The 18,687-nt window shown below is 41.3% G+C and overlaps 1 protein-coding gene and 1 long non-coding RNA gene across 5 annotated transcripts in view; one reads left to right on the forward strand and one right to left on the reverse strand.

The window, feature by feature from the left end:
• Positions 1 to 18,687, reverse strand: part of ELP4 (elongator acetyltransferase complex subunit 4) — a 253,984-nt gene that overhangs the window by 9,369 nt on the left and 225,928 nt on the right. For 2 of the 4 annotated variants that reach the window (XR_007403636.1, XR_007403635.1), the window contains exon 10: positions 3,533 to 3,730. Coding sequence is in view for 2 of the 4 variants with exons in the window: in XM_025452359.3 (XP_025308144.1) it covers positions 3,599 to 3,730 (132 nt within the window). In the remaining 2 variants the exon portion in view is untranslated. Of the gene's footprint in view, positions 1 to 3,091; positions 3,731 to 18,687 lie in introns of those variants that run through there. The other 2 variants (XM_025452359.3, XM_025452358.3) reach the window with 1 other exon arrangement.
• Positions 17,746 to 18,687, forward strand: part of LOC125752952 (uncharacterized) — a 22,598-nt gene continuing 21,656 nt past the window's right edge. Inside the window, exon 1 of the long non-coding RNA XR_007403640.1 lies at positions 17,746 to 18,021. This is a non-coding gene — a long non-coding RNA (uncharacterized LOC125752952). The remainder of the gene's footprint in view (positions 18,022 to 18,687) is intronic.

An 18,687-nucleotide genomic window follows, 5' to 3' on the forward strand; every position in this document is an offset into this window, starting at 1 on the left:
TTATTGATTTACCGATCTAGGTATATTTATGTATTTATCCACGGGAGTGCTGCCGGGATGCTGTGATGCCATCTTCCAGGATGGTGACCACCTACCTACGTGTGTTGTCCTCAGGAGGATCGCAACACTGACAGCCTGTGATTTTTCTACAAACTTGACTTAGGAAGACCAGGTGAACAGAAGTAGAACTGAGCGTTTGAATAAGAAACATTCAAATTACTGAGTAAAAAAACCCCTGCTTTTTACTACAATGAATTTCCAGAATATCACCCCCCGCAACCCCCGCCCCGGCCCGCAAAGCTGGGCCTCCTAACTCTTAACTGGTAAACAACTGGCTTCCTGATGCGGCCCACAGAAGCATTTCTGCCTACCTTTTCCCCACCCCAATCAGAACCAGGCTTCCTAAAATTCACTTGTACGGTATTAAGATTTAGCCTTGTTTTGTGAGTTTTTGCCATCTTTGGATGATGTCTGTATTCTGCTTATTTCTTTTTGCGCTGGGCCTCAATGGGAACACAATTACAAAAAAAAAAAAATGCTTTTCTTCTCTCTATAATGTATGGCTCACCGAGGCCAAACACAAATTCTTCCCTTTTCTGTTTCTGGAGAATAAACCTCATCTGTGGCATTTTTTTGTTTCTGTTTTTGTTTGGCCCAGTCCTGAAAGATTTCACTGTTCATTTTTGAAGTTCAAAGTGCAAGTTCTTAGAGTTAGTATTTAAGTTTGCTGGTGTTGATGGTGAGACTATCTTTGGAAAGCACTAACGGGATGTTTTAGAAATGACATTCATAATGGGCTCTAAACAAATGAATAGGGGTCCCCCCCTTCCCTTTTGTGTATGTGTGTGTCTGATTCTTTAAAATTAAAAGACAAGGAATTGATTGCATGCAGAGAGTGTTGCTTCCTTTTGAAGTGTTTTTTTTTTTTTGGTCTAGTGTTAGTATTTGCCTGGAGGGAGAGATAAAATATAAATGGAAGAGGAGGAAGACAAATGTGGAAATTGTCTGGTGGTGGCTAAACAGAAATTCAGAAGGTCTTAAAACCTCAGCACCTGAGAGCAGGGTGCGGTAGTCAAAATATTGACTCCTGTTAAAGGAAGGCACATCCAATGCAGGAGATGAATACTATATAGGGTTATGAAGATTTAGAAACATTTAAAAGATGAGGACATTTCAAATACTATGTTTGGCACTGTTACTTAAATATTTATATCTCTGAGACAAGCTGATGATTGAAAAAAAAAATCTGTTCAGGGAGTTCATAATGTATCACAATGATCTGCATACCTACTGTAGCATTACTGAAGACCAGTATTTTTGGGTAGTAAATGATTAGCATATGGATAATTGATCATGTTTCCAGAGGAAAGGACAACACATTTTAGAGTGGGTTTTTATCAGAGGAGAACAAAAGTATACATCCCTCTGTAGCTTATTTTCACAAAGCCTACCTACCTAGTGAATCAGAACAACGAAGCACATGGATCTGAGTTTTGGAAAGTCCAGCTATTATTATTGTTCAACATGCACTTTTACTGAGTTCGAAAAGTTTGTTATATTTAAAGTAAGGGTTCAAATATACACATTCAATTTTTATAGTATTTATCTATTTGCGAAGCATATATTAACTAGTAATTGGGTGTTAATTTTATAGACATGGCAGCCAGAGTAGTAAATCAATGACCTATTAAGTATTTTTGACAAGTAATTTACATATCTGATGACCTCACATTTCCTTTTCAGAGTCAAATGCTATATAATTGTTTCGCTGTGTGTTTGTATAAAATGCATCACAACATGGTAAGAAAAAGGTTAGAGTTATTAAAATAATAACCCAACTAAAATATTCATTTGAATTTATTCAGATTGTTCATAATGCTTTCAAAGGACATAGCAAAGCTTTTGTGGAGTATCTGCACATTATTTATTATCTATGGACTAAATTGATTTTTGGAAGTTGCTTTAAATTTTAAAAGCACCTTTGCTTAATATAAAAGCCCTTTAATTTTAACTGACAGATCAATTTTGAAACTTTATTTTGAAAAGAAAATGGGGAAGAATTTGTGTCTTTCGAATTAAAAGAAGTGAAAAAAATAAACCAGACATTCTAAAAAAAATAGAAGAAACCTGATTTTTAGTACTAATAAAATAGCGGGTGACAAAATAGTTGTCTTTTTGATTTTGATCACAAAAAATAAACTGGTAGTGACAGGATATGATGGAGAGATTTGACATCCTGGCGAATCACTGTCATTGATTCAATTATTCTAATTCTGAATAAAACCTGTATACAGTGTGTGTTTATGCTACAGTGGGTTTTTTTTTAAGTGACTGACATTCATCATATTGGTTAGACAGTTTTAAAAACCTAGTCTTTGTTTTCTACAATGTTGTCAAGAACAAATAAAGTATAATTTGTGGTGTATTACAAGCAAACTGCTTAAAAATGCTAGTTATAACTGCTTCAAAATTTATTCTAACATATCTGAAGATGCATTTTAGAAATTCAGTTTCTCCTAATGGATTGTTAAGCAGCTCTTTAAAACACTGAGATACTTTCACTGCAATGCAAGTTACTTTTTAACCTTCACTATTTGTCTATTTGTCAAAAGCTTTGAGAATATGGAAACAGGATTCAAAAACCCAGTGTTTTATAAGGAAACTGGTTCGATGTGCTATATGCCCCCCAATACGTGTCTGCATGGTTCTAAATGTGCATACCCAACCAGTGTTCCCAATTCACCAAGGGCTTCCCTGATGCAATGGAAATCTGACTTAGTTTCAGTTTGCTACTTTGCCTCAGACCTATGTTCTGCAGAAACATCTCACCAAGCTTCAAAACATGCTTTTCCCCCAGCATTAATGTAGCTGTCAGTTTGAATTTCAATTCTGAATTATGCCTGTTGACGTAATTTCATAGTGCTGACTTCAGTTGTTTAGGATTACTAAACAGGAGACCATCAACTTCTCTTTCTATGCTTTTTGTCACTCAAGCTCTTTATATTTATTAACTACTATGGCAGACTACTGATCTTCAATGGCATCTTAATCCTGAAATATTTTGTATTCATCAATTTAATAACAGGATGCATAAATGCAAATTCATTTTATTAGAACCTTCATACATTAGCAAGTGAGTTTTCCACTTAAAAAAAAAAACAACCTGGGCATTTTCTGGTGGCAAGTGACTTTTCCAGAAATAGACAGACACTCTTGTTCGTATGCGGTTACGAATTTCATCCTGGTTTATACTACCTGCTGCAATAGGCACTGACCGCGAACGAAGTGCCTTAATGCGCGGACACCCGTGACCACTGCAAGGCACTTGGAGCTTCTGATGCTTTATTCAAAAATGAAATTACCTGTTTTCTCTAAAGAGGGCCGAAAACAACTCTTAAACTGAAAAGTACTTTTGCTGTAGTCTTTCCGGCTAAGGAGTCGGTTTAAGGAAAATGAAGCACGGTGGCCTCGTTCCGCAATCCGGACTGTTTTCCGAGGACTGGAGGGTCAAATCGTTAAGGAAAATATTTACCTAAGCTATTAGCGATCGTAATGAGAGTGTCCTAGAATCCCGCGTGCAACGGCTAAGGAGGGATCGCTAGAAGTCCAGGTGCTTCCTGCCTCCGGCCATCACGCCACACTCCTGGCCCAGCAGCCTGGAGGATGCTGCGGGAATCTGTTTGCTCGAGCGGCTCACTGTGTCTGACAAGTCTGGAGGCAAATGCAGCCGCTGCAGCAGAAGATTTCAGGAGGAAAGGAAGAAGAGGAAGAAGAAGAAAAAAATTAATTTTGCTTTAGCTAGTGCACTTCAGAATACAATATTATGCTCTGTTGATCAGCATTTAGTCTTGCATGTGAAATTCCTGCTAAAACAGTTCCTTCAGACCGAAACCCGCTGTAATCACATCTTATTCCTCCCAGGTTTTTATAGACTATAGTCATGGCACACACTGGGGCAGGAAGCTTCAGCTGAACGTCTCCAGAGTCCAGACCTAAATGTGCTCAGATTCCCCTCATTTGGGTCAAGATGAGAACATGTAAATGCACAAATAAAGGCGCAACTTGAGAAATGACACTTTTGTCGTAATGGTGGGGTTGTTGGTGGGCTTTATTTGCCAGGGCTCCAAAATGCTATTTTTAAAGTGACTATAGCTTTTCAGTAATTATGGATTCCTGCAAATGCTTTTCTCCCTTTGTCTATTAAGTTGACTTGATGATTCTATTTCAAGGCTATATACTTTCTTTAGGGACTTACAATTTTTGTAGAAATACTGACATAATGAAAAAAAAAGATACCAATTGAAGGATCAGTATTTTTTATATACCCAGGTAAGTCAGCTCTGACATTTGTTTATGGTCTTGGTAAGTTTGTTTTGATGTATGACACTGGTCATGTCTTCAAAAGTACAGTGTGGCTTTGAACATCTCCCCATCTTACTGTTTTTCTGCAGATAGAGGCTGATTCAAGCAGATGCACTGACTGACCATAATTATACAAACAGTTATTGTAATTAGGGAGAAATATTCATATTTCAAAAGAACTTTTTTTGGTTTTCAAAAGGATCTCTATCAAATTCCTTTAACTATCAGTGTTCCCAGCCTATATAATTTTCACAAAAATCCAGATTGAAAGGAACATGTCTGCTGTGTGAGGCACAGAGTGGGTGTGGGAGGCTAAAGGTAAGTGAGGTAGGATGGAGTGTCCGCTGATGACTAACCAAAGCGTTACAGGAGTGAAATGACCTGGAGACAACCTATCTGAAACTCTTCATTTGGAAAACTCCCTATAATATGGAAGAAAAAAAAAAAAGATGAAAAAAGCAGAACTATTATTATTATTATTATTATTATTATTTTGGTCAAAATACTATGACCTATAAGCATATGTTCTGGATAATTTCTTTCCTGGGAAAAGGCTTGTTTAGTGTCATGTAAACACAAACTGTGTGCAGAAGATCAAAATATTTTAAAACAATTAAAATTTTTTTTTGAAAATACTCTTCTTTGGTTTCAGTTTGCCTGTACTTAGTTTTTAACACAAATATATACAGAATGGAAGACACTATTATAGATACATGATCAACAAAGATGTTAGAAGGTCAAGAAAAAGCTGTCATATCCATAAAGTAATATTCGTAGGGTAATACTCATTTGTATCCATATATTAAATAGCTAAATGTCTATTTCTTGAATGATTTTTAAAAAGCTCAAATAAAGACATACTTGTTCCTTTGTTTTAAACAAATTTTTCATTTCTTCATAACCTGTTTTTTGTTTTTGTTTTTCCTCAGAAAGGATTTCAGGCAGAAATGAAAGCATGAAAGGCTCAGGAATCTAAAAGACATGCATCACTCTAAAGTCTGAGGTTATGAATGTCTTTGCAGTGTCAACTCTATCAGTGCTCATGTGAAGAAACTGGAGAGAAAGAGACATTTAATTATTTATTTAACCTTCACTTTTTTTTTAAAGATTTTATTTATTTATTCATGAGAGACACAGAGAGGAGAAAGAGACATTTAATATGTTTGAACTTTCATGTTTCTTTAAGATCCTGTAGTTACTGTTAATGAGCAAAAGAAAAATGCCTGGGATACAGGCATGATCTGAAGGTTATCTGGAACTTCAAGAAAATACACCATAAAAAGTGTGTGTGTGTGTGTGTGTTTGTGTGTATACTTTTGGTGGGACCTCATAAGGATTATGTCAGATGGTGATTAGGCTATTTAGGAAATCAACTGGACTCAACAAATATTTAGAGTTTACTCGAAGTAAGGTGAGTAGAGCCCCTTCCCCATTATCCAGGAACATGAGTAAAGACAAGCACACTGGCAACCATCACAGCGAGCACTCCAAGTTATGTCTACAAGAAGGGAGAGACAAAGCAGAAACCAGGTGGGGGAAGGGGAGAAGAAAGCCTCATGGAGATGGCCTAGGTATTAAATTATGAATGGATTCTGACATGTAGAAATGGTGATTTGCTTAACAGTGGAGCTGATACATCTTCACGACGCTTTCGGGTGAAGGGTCATACGTTCCTGATAATCGAAATGAGGAAACTAGTGTAGTTGTTCAGAACCAGCAGAATACAATTTATTTTAGGAGCTTACCTATTTGCTAAAAATTTCTCTTCCTCTGCTTCTCTAGGCAATGAACGTGAGCCAGTTGGCCGAAAGCCCTTCATAGCAAAAGTAGCTAAATGTGACGTGTGACATGCTTGGAAATCTTTCAGGTTGAATGGGTTTGAAGAAAAGTCAAATATCATTTGTGTGTAACTTGTGAGCACAAAAATTTTGGTTGATATGGTTAAATGCTTCTAACCAAATGCTACATTGTAAACGCCAGTTGTACACTTCTGTCCTTTGAAGGAGCCCAAGGATGGCTCTTGGAAACATGTCAGTGATTTTGCCAGCTCGGTTGATTGTTATTTGAATGAGCTTATGACGCGCTCTAAATTCTCAAGCAGTGGGTTGTGTTTTCTTCCTTTATGAGCCTCCCTCTGTGCGCCATGTCAGTGCGATGTGAAGCAGTGAGGAAGAAGGAGAGATCAGGTTCCAGGCTTGCCAGGTGTGTCAGGGACTTTTCCTTAGAGGCTTCCAAAGCATTTACACACTTGACATGTAAATGTTCAGATGCTGCTGTACCCCAGATCTGTCTTCTGAAAAAATATGCTGTAAGATGCTCTGCATAGCATGTGACCTCCTTTAGACTAAAGCTGCGAGGCTGCGGGGACGAACAAACTTCCAGACCTTGAGGTTTCACTGAGTAACGGTTTAAATAAAAACCAGACTATTAAAAAATACCATACCATTTTCAACCCTGGAACCCAAGTTAAGATATTCATCCTTCTCATTTTATACCCGGGGTTCTGAGGCAAGGGCCCAAAACACAGCTCACGTCTTGAGTGGATATTTTCCCCACCTGGTTTTCTCTTCCCAGATTCCGGGAGGAAGGGATTGTGCTCGAAACATAGGACATGCATATCTGGCTGTCTGCCTATTTTTCCCATTAATGCCCTAAGATGATGATTTCCATGCAGGCGAAGGGATTTGAGAAAGATGTGACAAGTCCCAACGTCTCACAGAGGCCTAGGTGATTTGCAGTGATCCCACTGGATTAATGGGGCCTTCTTCTCTGGTGCTACAAGGTGGGAAACAGCGGGGAAACTACCCTGGCAGATGAGGGGAGCTGCTGTCAACAGGCACCCTTAGGCCCATAGGAAGCCCTGGGCCAGAATAAAGTAACAGCAGCAGGGGTGCTGTGCTCTGCAGCTCTGGGGGGTACCAAGCTGAGCCAGACTTTGAGATTTTTTTCCCCTCTGCCTACATCTCTGTCTCTTTGTTGGGCTTAGCCACTGCCTGTATGTTGTTCCTTCTTGAGTCAGCAAGTAAATGGGTTCTTTAGACACACAGGACTGGATTTCCTCGCTCCACAGTTTCCCTTCCTAATTCCTTTCTCTCAGCCTGCCAGACCCATGCTCAGCACTCACAGTTCCCAGACAGAAGGGGCAAGACAATGAATGTAGATTACACCTGGATTTGAGACAAATTGCAGGTAAATGGCTATTAAAATAAGTTTAATCAATTTATATTTTCCATATTTTGCCGAGCCCAAACCACCAGGCACTGTTTGTTTTCTATTTGATGTAGTACATTTTAACCCTTCACAGATGAATAGGGTTGTTTTAATCCTTTTTATATTGACATTTCCTGAACAGTCACACTTTGCATTACTCAGATTCACAGAAATCAGTGTTAATATCTCAAAATACTTTAAAAAATTTTATTTATTCATTCATGAAAGACACAGAGAGAGAGAGGCAGAGACACAGGCAGAGGGAGAAGCAGGCTCCATGCAGGGACCTAGATGTGGGACTCGATCCCAGGACTCCAGGATCACGCCCTGGGCCGAAGGCAGAAGCTCAACCACTGAGCCACCCAGGTGTCCCTCAAAATACTTTCTAAAAGATTTTTCTTTTGTTCTTCAAAACACAGCCAATTTTTAATTTTTTTTGTTTATGATTTTTACTTTTAAGTAATCTCTACACTTGACGTGGGGCTTGAACTTACAACCCCGAGATCCAGGGTCTCATGCTTTACCTACTGAGCCAGCTAGGCGCTCCCATAGCCAAACTCCATGAAAACCTGTAAACACCTTAGAACTTACAGGTTCTGCACTGGTCACTTAACAGAGGCAGCCAGTGAAAGTCTGATACGTCCTTCCGTCTGTCTCTCACTCTCAGTGTGACCCTGGACAAGTCAGTTCTTATGTGTAAGTCTCAGTGTCCTCATCTATGCCAGGGGGATAATTCTCCTTTCAAGAGACTGTGGTCAGGCTGCTCAAATGAGATGCAGAAGTAGTCCCCACAGTATCAAGGAGTAATTTATGTCTCCTCTTGCTCCAAAAAAGAGGTTGAGATGGCTTATCAAAATATATATGGTTCGACGAGATAAAAAATAAGTGAGTTTATTAAGGCAAGGAAACCTGCAAATGTGAGGAACCGCACATACTTAAAAACACCAACAACAGAAAATCAGACTTGGCCAGCAGGTCTCACTCACTACACTGAGGCTCCTGTATTGCGTTTGCATTGCCCTCTGCTGTGGCCCAGGAAAGAAATCAAAGAGGAAACTGGGATCACAGTCCTGGTTTCTGGAAAGATTTAAGAAGTCTAAGCTGTTTCCCTCGTACTTAGTAACGCAGTAGTGAAAATGGGGCAGGTCAGGTGCCTAGCTTCTGGGCCAGCGAAAATACGCAGGGCTGTGTTGCAGGGGCCATCTGGGGTCCACCTTATTTTAAAAAGCGGTCCTTTGTACATGTCTTTGCTGCTGACAAAAGAACTAATGTCAGAAGCTGAAGCTTCTCTACTCGAGTTTTAAAAGCATCTCCCCCTCTTTACGCGATGAAGAGAAAAAACAGATTAATAAAAGACACGCCGTCTTCTTCCATTCTAGATTCTTTCAAGAGCCGCGGGGTGCCCTCACCTGGAGGGGGGACTGGCCGATTATTTCTGAAGCCACACTGGTTATGAGGCACTGCTGCGAGTGGAAAGAACCAGAGTATGGGCCGAGCGCTGGAACAGAGCCACGCTCCCACCTCCTCCGCCACGAGGCTTAAAGAAGGTAGAGGTTTATTCCTCTCCCACTTTATCTCCAGAAGTAGGCAATTCTGAGCTGCGAGGACAGGTCTGCCATCCTCAACAGGCTCTTCTTCCACTCCTGGCGCCAAGGCTGAGGCTTTTCCTTTCTCTCTGCTGGTGGGAAGAAGGGGCCAAGAAGGCAGGATCTGGAAGCTGGACACTTCACTTGCGCTCGTGTCCGGAACTTGGCCAGGGCCACCCCTGGCTGGCTGCAGGGGAGGCTGGGAGATGTTGGGAGATGTGCAAAAATGTTCAGCAGATCTATTCCTACGGAGGATGGAGCAAATGGGGATGGGACCCCCCCCCCCCCGCCGCCAGCAGACAGCTACAGTTTCAAGAAGGGCCAGAGTGAACCGATGGGTGCCAGAAGCACCCCCTCTGCCTGTGAGCTTCGGGGGACCTCCTGGGGCTCCACTCCCCTGTTCTGACCAGGGAAATGCACACCTGGCGCCTCCACTAGTGCAGGGGGCACGCTCTACACAGAAAAAGGGGAGGGTTTCTTGGAGACGGATGCAGCAGGCTTGGTATATTCATCATCGTGGGGTGGCTATTATTTCTTCCCAAGATTTTAGAGTGTTGGTTCAAGTTACGAAACAAATCAGTGTCATATGCTATTATGTAATTATAATTTATATATTAAATTCTATTTACACGGTTACACGTATTCCATCGTGATTACATCACTACAGTGTAATGTTATATTGCAATTATTCTATATCAGGTTAACATTTTGCAAAGTGGAAGACGCATCTGCCTAATTTTGGTAAGTTTTGCATTACTTCTCATGTAGGAGTAGGCCAAGAGAAACGATGCCAGAACCAGTTTTTGCTCTTTTTGGATTGGTAAGTGTACATTTGGTAGTGGCTGTATGTGTCTGGAAAAAAATTCTCCCAAACATGGTCAGGTTTTAAGTTTTAGTTTAAAATGCATTTCACTCTCAGGGTTTAAGATTAAAATTGTTTTATTGTATGTCATAATTATACTATATCCTTTGAATCGAAAACAATTCATTTGGTTCTTCCTGATTGATCTGAAAATTAGACAAAATTTCAGAGCTGGCATATTGCATACTGGCTGCCCATTGAAAAATGCTCAGGTGTGCAATTATTTTGACCGTCAATTATATCTGACAGTATTGTCTTGCCTCCAAACTCACCTCTCTGAAAGCAGATTGTGAAGAACTCACTTGTCTAAACAAAAGTGTGATTTGTGAAAAGGCATGTGTCTGTGGCAGAGATTGCTAGCTTACTCTCAATATCTATTCTCTTCCTTTGCAGTCAGTAAAAGAATCTTCGAATATTAGTGAGGCACATGGCCTCCCAGAATAAAGTTCACATTTCCCAATTTCCCTTGCCAATACAATAGATAAGCCTGAGTGACTAAGTTCTGGTCACTACATCTTCAGCTATGGTTAAGTTTAGGGTCAGATCTGTGTGTGTGTGTGTGTGTGTGTGTGTGTGTGTGTCGGGGGGGTTTACTTCCCCTTTCCCCGCCAGTGGCGAGAAGGCCACCATCCTGGGCCCTGATCCACCCTTCCTCGTGGGGTGAGGGACCTGCCCCTTATTTATAGGACATGCTCTGGGTATTCAGAATTCAGAACTCCCTGCCCAAATGGCTACAAAGTCTGTGCAGGTCTATCCTCCAGGTTTGTGCCTCAAGGGTAGATCATACTGTCTATGTGCACACCCCGGGGTCCCAGGAACAGCCCAGGGACTGGTTTGTGTGGCGTGTAGATGGAGTTCGGATGTGCAGGATGCATGCCCCCAAGCATCTGCACGTGGCCCTGTGTGTGGAAAGGAGACAGGTGTGGGAATAGAAAGGGGGTGGACTGCAGGCCAAGTTTCCCTAGGTCTCTGAGTTCTAGAATGGAACCCACACCCTAAATTTAAACTTGGCTTTCCAGGAAGTTGTACTTGTGAAGGAAGGAAGATACTGCATATTTCATGGTTTCTTGGCTTGATAGCTTCAGGTTATTTAGGCATATAATAATTATGTGGTCTAGGTTGCACAAATGCTAGAGGCCAGCCTCACTCCTCTCTTCCCACTTGCTGAAATGTGGACTTGAGGGTGGGTACTGAAACAGCCTTTCTGGACCATCAGTTGGAAGCTATGCATTGAGGAGGGTACGACAACATGAGAAAATTAGTTTAAGGCTTCCCGATACCATCTGGCCACACAAAGACCCTGGGTCACTAATTTGGGCTCTACAGTGAGACATATGTGAGCTTCTATATTATTTAAGCCACTGTATTTTCGGATGACTGCAATAACGGCCTAACCTGTGTCATCTTTATGCAGAATTTGGTGCCTGCAAAATGGAGTGCTTGTTCTGTGATGTAAATAGCTTAGTGGTTGGAAAGTGGGTGGAGAGGTCAGAGTGCAGACTGGAAGGCTGGTGACCCTTGTTTTTTTTTTTTTTTTTTAAGATTTTATTTATTTATTCATGAGAGACACAGAGAGAGGCAGAGACATAGACAGAGAAGCAGGCTCCATGCAGGGAGCCCGACGCGGGACTCGATCCCGGGACTCCAGGATCCCACCCTGGGCTGAAGGCGGTGCTAAACTGCTGAGCCACCTGGGATGCCTGCTGGTGACCCTTGTAATGATTGTGATAACTTGGAAGGTACACCATATACCTCCTGATCGGTGGCTCCAGGCGAGTGCTGGGGAAATTCAGGATATTGTTGCATTAGATGCTTCTTGCCACTTTCGGCAAAGTTTTTTTTTTTTTTTTTTAAGATTTTATTTTTATTAATTTATTCATGAGAGAGAGAGAGAGAAAGAGAGAGAGAGAGAGGCAGAGACACAGGCAGAGGGAGAAGCAGGCTCCATTCAAGGAGCCTGATGTGGGACTCAATCCTGGGTCTCCAGGATCAGGCCCTGGGCTGAAGGAGGCGCTAAACTGCTGAACCACTGGGGCTGCCCTCGACAAAGTTATTTATAAAAGAGAAAGGAACTAGAGCTAGAGAATTTGGAAGAAGGGTCAGAAGGGACCACACTTCTTAAAGGAGGTGCTCTGCCTGTGGCCCAGAGTCTAAACTGATGAAAGGCTTGGTAATTTGGGGCCTCAGAGGACCGAAGAAGCCCACCTGTTTCTGCCCTGCACACTGAAGCAGGCACCCATCACAGGAGATGCCGGGGCCCCTGCACCTTGCTGAAGTACCCTCATTAAGGGACTGGTGACCAAATTGGAGCCAGCTCAGAGATGAAAGTCACATGAAGGGTACTGCCTTCCCTCTTAAGTTATTTCATTTTATTTTTAAAGATTTTAGTTATTAGAGAGAGAGAGAGAGAGAGAGAGAGAGAGAACAAATGGAAGCAGAGGGAGAGGGAGAAGCAGGTTCCCTGCTGAGCAGGGAGCCAGATGCGGGGCTCAATCCCAGGACCTCAAGAGCATGACCTGAGCAGATGCTGAGCTCACTGAGCCACCCAGGCGCCCCTCAAATTGATTACTTTAGATAGAGTCAGGCTACTTACGGACAGAGTGAGAGGGATGTGGGTAGAACAGAGAGGCCACAAAATAAGACTCAAGTCTTAGAAAGTAACAGTTCTGGTGGACAAGCATCCATTCCAACCTCCAGAGGAGGGAAAGGTGTGAATTGGTTTTCTCGAATTCAGTGCATTGGTACTAGATTTAGAAGGTGGAAGAGAAGCTGCTCTGAGTACTACAATTCACAAGCACTCCTGCAGGGACCTTTCTTTTTTTTTTTCATCAGTATTCCAGTGACTGGTCAATACCTTCATGGGAGTTGAGAGGCAGGTGCAGAAGTGGAGGCCAGACCAGTGTTTTACTTGCTTCATGGGGGTTAAGGAATATTGCAGGGGTAGTAGTGAGAACCTACCATCCCCAAGAGTACAGCACAGAGGTGTTGGCTTGCAGCCAACAGTCCTAGTGGTGGCCTCCCAATTCCTCACCTTCCTGAGAAAGCAGCAGTGTCCCTGAGGGCCAGTTTGGTGGCAATGTCCTACAGCCCTTCCAATTGTCTCACTAGCCTCCTAGTTTCCTGGTATAAACTCTCCTCTGCATAAAATAATTTGATGCAATTGGTTTCCTGCAGCTGAATCCTAGAACGATGTCCAGACAACTCTTTGGCTGTGATTACTTGCATGTTGGACTGAAGGGAAGTGAACAGACTGGGAACCCTTGAAAGTCTTGATGGGATTGTATTGCCAAAGAAATCACAAACCTGGTAAAAAGTCTATGATTATTCAACTCCCAAAATAATCTTAGGTCCCCAAACCTGAACTATCAACAAGTGGGCTGCAAAAACCGGGCAGCCCCCCAGAAGCATTCCCTCTGGTGGTGATGTTGTGTAGCCACGAAGGATCATGGGCAAGGAATAACATCCTAAAAGGATACGGAGGATAATGGACAAGGAAGTTCCTTCCAAGGAGCAGCACTGGGGACTACAAAGTGGGTTGAAGTCCTCCACTGCCAGGGCAGAGGATTCCTGGTTCCTAGCAGTAGGATTCTCCCCTCAGCTCACCCATGAAGAGGCAGTAAGTGTGCGGGAAGAGGGCTGTGAATGGATATTTGGGTTCCGTGGGCTGTGGCAGAGACTGATGATAATCCTCCAGTAGCTATGCTCCCTTTTCCCTTTGGTAGAAGAAATCTGGAATAGGCGGCCATCCTGAATAAAAACTCTATTTCCATGCTTCCCTTTCAGCTACTCGTGGATCACATGACCAAATCCGAAGAGAGCAGGAGTGCTGTTGCAGCTTCAGGATACTAGAATGGAATTTGAACTCAGGCAGCCTGGCTTCGAAGTCACATTCTTATTCGTTACTCTACGTGCCACAACTTTTCTAAGTATTAGAGACAAAACTGAACAAAACTGGTAAAATCCCTGCTGATTTCAAAGAACTTACAACTTCAGAAAGGGACAATACATAGACATTTATATGACTCAAGGGAAGATAGCTAACATTTAGGAAAGCACACAAAGATAATTCAGATTGAGAGAGGTGCTTTTAGGGACACAAAACACGGCAATATGGTATGGGCTGGGGTGGTAGTGCCTTATTTGGTGAAGGCCTTTCTGGGGAGTACATTTGAGCTAAGATTTTCAATTTAGAAGGGACTTTGAAGACCTGGAAAAAGAAGTTTCCAGGCAAAGGTGATGCAAAAAATGCAAAAGCCTTAAGGCAGGAATAAGCTTGGTATGTTTGAAGGACAGGAAAAAAAGTCAGCTTTTCTGAGTAGTCAACAAACAAGGGAATGGCTATGAGAAATTTGGCTTGGTCAGTAGGCATCAGATTGTGTAGGGTTTGTAAGTGACTTGGACTTAATCCTTAGAGCAAAGGGTAGTAAGGGAGTGATGTAAATTTATTTCTCTGAATAAGAGGGCCATCTCACCCATATCCTTACAAAACCATGCACAGACATTTTTAATAACAGAAAACAAGAGCTGCAGACAGATATGTCCTATTAAAGACAGAATTTTCCAAAAGGTGGTGTATACTTGCTCTTCTAGATCCTGTTTTCTTCTGATTCAGAAGAAATATTCTATCTCCTAAGTGACCCACATTATCTTCTTATTCCAATCCTCCTCCTGTGGGGAGTGGTGGTTCCCAGTCTCATGCCAAGCAACATGAAGATGCTAGCTGGAGTGGCTGGGCGCCGTGTGAAGTGTTCATGGAGGAGAAACTCCGGCAATAATGTTTGTGGGGATGGTTTGCTAGGTTTAATCTTCTTAAAATGTGAGCCAGAATCTTTTGGACAATACAGTCATAAGAATACCACCAAGTGTCAGTCCCAATGTTCCTGAACTTTCAGACACTTAAGATATGGGGGACTCATGTTAATTTCCTCTTATATTTCATATATTGACAAAGTAGATTACCCCTAAAGAGCTTTGCTTAAAATGTTTTTACCTTCCAAACTAAAGCCAGTATCTTTTTTTCCTTTTGATTTCTTCTTTGCACACTGTATTCTCATTAATGTTCTGACATGAGTAGGACTGAAAAGAAATCATCTAGTATGTAATAGAATAAGGTGGCTTAAACTTACCTAAATTTGGACAAGAGAAATGCTTGAAACAACCCCCATTAGCTTCTTCTCTGGGATAAAGGGATGGGATGGATAAGTCACACATGGCCACTATCAGCTCTGGGATCCCCTGCTTGTGAACCACTGCCTAAACGAGGCTCTCCATATCTCCCCAACTGACTCCCTTCCATTCATCTTTCCTTAATTGTGCACAGGGCTTCTCACTCTGGCAATCTTTTTACTGGTCTCCAACTGCTGCTTACCCAAGGCTTGTGTGGCTCTGGAACACACAATGCAGGCAGGAGCATATAAGCTCCAGAGTGCGTAGAATTTGAATTAAGCTTCAGCAGGGCCAAGCTGAGAGATGCTTGAGACCTAGGGCCTACTGCTGCTATGGAAGTAAATGGAAGAAGATTGGGATCTTCCTGTGCACTGACTGTGTCATTTTGATAGGCTCTTCAAGCTTGCTTTGTCCAGGAAGCCCCCTTTCTACCCTCTACAAGTGAGGAAACATTAAGGAGCAGCATTTTAGGTATGAACCCTCAGGTGGCTTAACGGTAGATAGTAAGACTTTTTAAGAACATACAGTGTTTTCAAGCTGAATGCTGAGCCTGGAAAAAAAAAAAAAAGACTACTTCTTTTAGAAATGAATTCCAACTACTAATTAGATGAGAATTTCTTTTTATCTCCTTTTTTCTTTTAAAGCATCTGGAAACTATTTTGGAGGTGGCAAAAGGTAACATTCCCTTTGTTTTTGTCTACTAGAATTTAAACTAATGTTTGCTCCTTACTATAATCTGAAACCTCTGACTCAGTAAACTGTGAGCAGATAAATGTGTGTGTAAACTCAAGGTTGATCTCTAGATCCCACAGATTTTACGAATCACAGCAGATCCGCTATTCAGTTTAGGGACTGGCAGAGGTATGAGTGATTGGTTTATGCAATAGATGAATTCTGACATGGGAACAAGCAGAAATCAGGGAATTCTGAAATCAGATAATTGTCTAAGTTATGATATTAGTGTCAGCCCACTAAATGACTCAAAATTGCCAGCTTCTGACGAACACTCCTTTTGGAAATGTGGTAATCGCACACATTTTTTTTTTTATATAAGTACAGCATATGTAAAACATATATATATATATATTATTTTTTTGTAAAACATATATTGATTTGCCCTTGGCCGTCCACAAGTAAGTCCTGAGAGCATAATGGCCAATGTGTTCGCTTGCATAATGCCCCACAGCGTATGCAGAACATCGCTCCCCCAAGCCCTGAGATGGGGGATGAAATGCTCAGTGGAAATGGCAACGTCAAACATCCCAACGGCATTCCATCTCCCAACTACTCTTCAGTTACTCTGAGACCCCCACATTGCAGGGTCTGCTAGTTCCTGGGGATGAAGAAAGAATTTTTAATGGGGCCAAATGTAGGTGTTTACAAGGGGGAATTGTTGTTTTTTATTAGGAGCTGCCTTATGTTCAATAGTTGTATTTACTTTGTCAAGCTAGCCAGAATTAGAAATCCCCATTGCTAGGCAGCCTAGAGCGCCTGCGAAGTATTTCTGGGCATTCAGAACTGAAGCATGTGCTGCCCAAAGGCAGGTTTCATTACAGTGTGTTATTGAGTCCTCCTTCGTCCCCCCCTCCCCCCACACCCCCAGATCGCAGAGCTTCTATAACAGGAAATCTTGGTTACTTTATGCTGAAACATATTTACATGACTGAAACACGACAATTAGCACATTTGTAAAGCTTGAGGGATAGGCACACTTTAATGGTTTTTTGAAGTAGGCTGATTTCCTGGAGCTTTTAATCTTATTTTATTTTGTTCTGCATGCATGAACAAGTTCTTCTTTACTATAGGTATTTGACAGAGTCTACCTGGTATGAATGTGAATGAAAAGAAAATTATACAAAAATTAACTTTATGTTTTTATCTTTGCCAAACCGTTCCTAACTTCTTTTACCAGTTCAATGTATGTTGAGGGCTGCGCTCTTATTTTTGACACGTTGTGTTAGCTTTTATACAAAGGCAGTTAGGAAGTATGTTTTGGGTTTGACAAAATGAAACGTAGCTTTCTCTATAACCCACTGTGTAAAAACTTTTCACAGTGGACCAAAAGTATCAATCACAGCCCTGATTCATTCTTCGTGTTCAGATCAGATAAAGGTATACTCTCCTAGGTGGTATACGCTGTACTTGCTCCAAACTTAAATTAACACTCAGGTGGTATTAAGTACTATTACTTGGTAAGTGCGATTATGTGTGTTTGTGGGTTTGTGTGTGGATGCCCTCTTATACATATCAATATGTAACATGGAGAGGTTATCAGGGGTATTTTGACATCTTTTAAGTTTATAGATCAATTACTGAAATCTTGGTAAAATTCACAAAAAAACCCATTCATATCAGAGCCCACTAAGATAAAATGAAAACTTCCACTTTCCCTTTGCTCTCTGAAAGCATGCTAACCCTGGAAGCCACCCACCCCAAGTCTCACTTAAAAGTTTATGGCAAATTTACAAATTACACTGGCTTCAAATAGTCACCCAGTTCATCTATCTCCACCCTCTGTAGACCTCCCTCCTCACCAGTTTCAAAGGGAGCTCGGTGAACAGACTGGGCAAAGCCAGAGCCCTCTCTCTACATGCCTTAGGGCAGTGATGGGGCAGCGCCAGACGGAGCGCTCTAGCTGAGGGACACAGATGAGGGATGAGGACATAACTCCAAAGAGTAACTCTGCTGAAGTGACTTCACAGAGAAGTAAGCAGAGAATCAATTTAGTCTTAGATAGAAAGGCTCTCTAAGAATAAGGGGAAATAAAGTTAAAGGAAATGAAGCAAATAAAGCAAGAAAAAAAAATACTGATGACCAGAAAAGAGCAATATATTTGTGAGTATATAGATAAATGATTGTGCCTACTTTTAGGGATTTTTTTTTCTTTGTTTACTTGGCTTAATGAAAATGTATATTTCTACGGAAATGTTAACAAGAGCTAAGTTTAATTTTCACATGACTGATTTAGAAGTAATTTCTCATAGAGATTATTTTCTGCTCTTCAAAAACTCACTTGCTTTTATATGTGGAGTATTTCTTCCCCCACCACTTAACTTTACACTGCGCCAAATCTTTTTACAAGGAGGTCTGAAAAATCTTCAAAATGTAGAACCGACAACCTGATATACTGAATTGGCTAAGGTTTTCATTGTAGAAGGAAGAGTCACTCTGGTTCAAGTAGAAACTCTGAAGTTTGCTGTCATTTCAGCCAGGGTCTGCAGGTATGCTATGGGAATATTCCTTTGGTATTTGTGAAATTGCACTCCAAAATTAAATAAAGGAGGGGGGTGATTTTGTAATTGTTATGTAGGGTTAATTCTCTAAGCTTTAAAGATCTACGTTAAATGAACTATACCTATTTGTGCATTTCTATTTGATTCTCTTAATATTATAAACCCACAAAAATTTCTCAAGGCATTAAAAGCACAGAAAAGCATGATTTGTGGAAAAAGACCATCAAGTGGTTTCTGAAGTTCAATATCGACAAGTATCACAATTTTG

The sequence above is a fragment of the Canis lupus genome, chromosome 18 (genome assembly GCF_003254725.2).
Source record: "Canis lupus dingo isolate Sandy chromosome 18, ASM325472v2, whole genome shotgun sequence".
Lineage (NCBI taxonomy): Eukaryota > Metazoa > Chordata > Mammalia > Carnivora > Canidae > Canis > Canis lupus.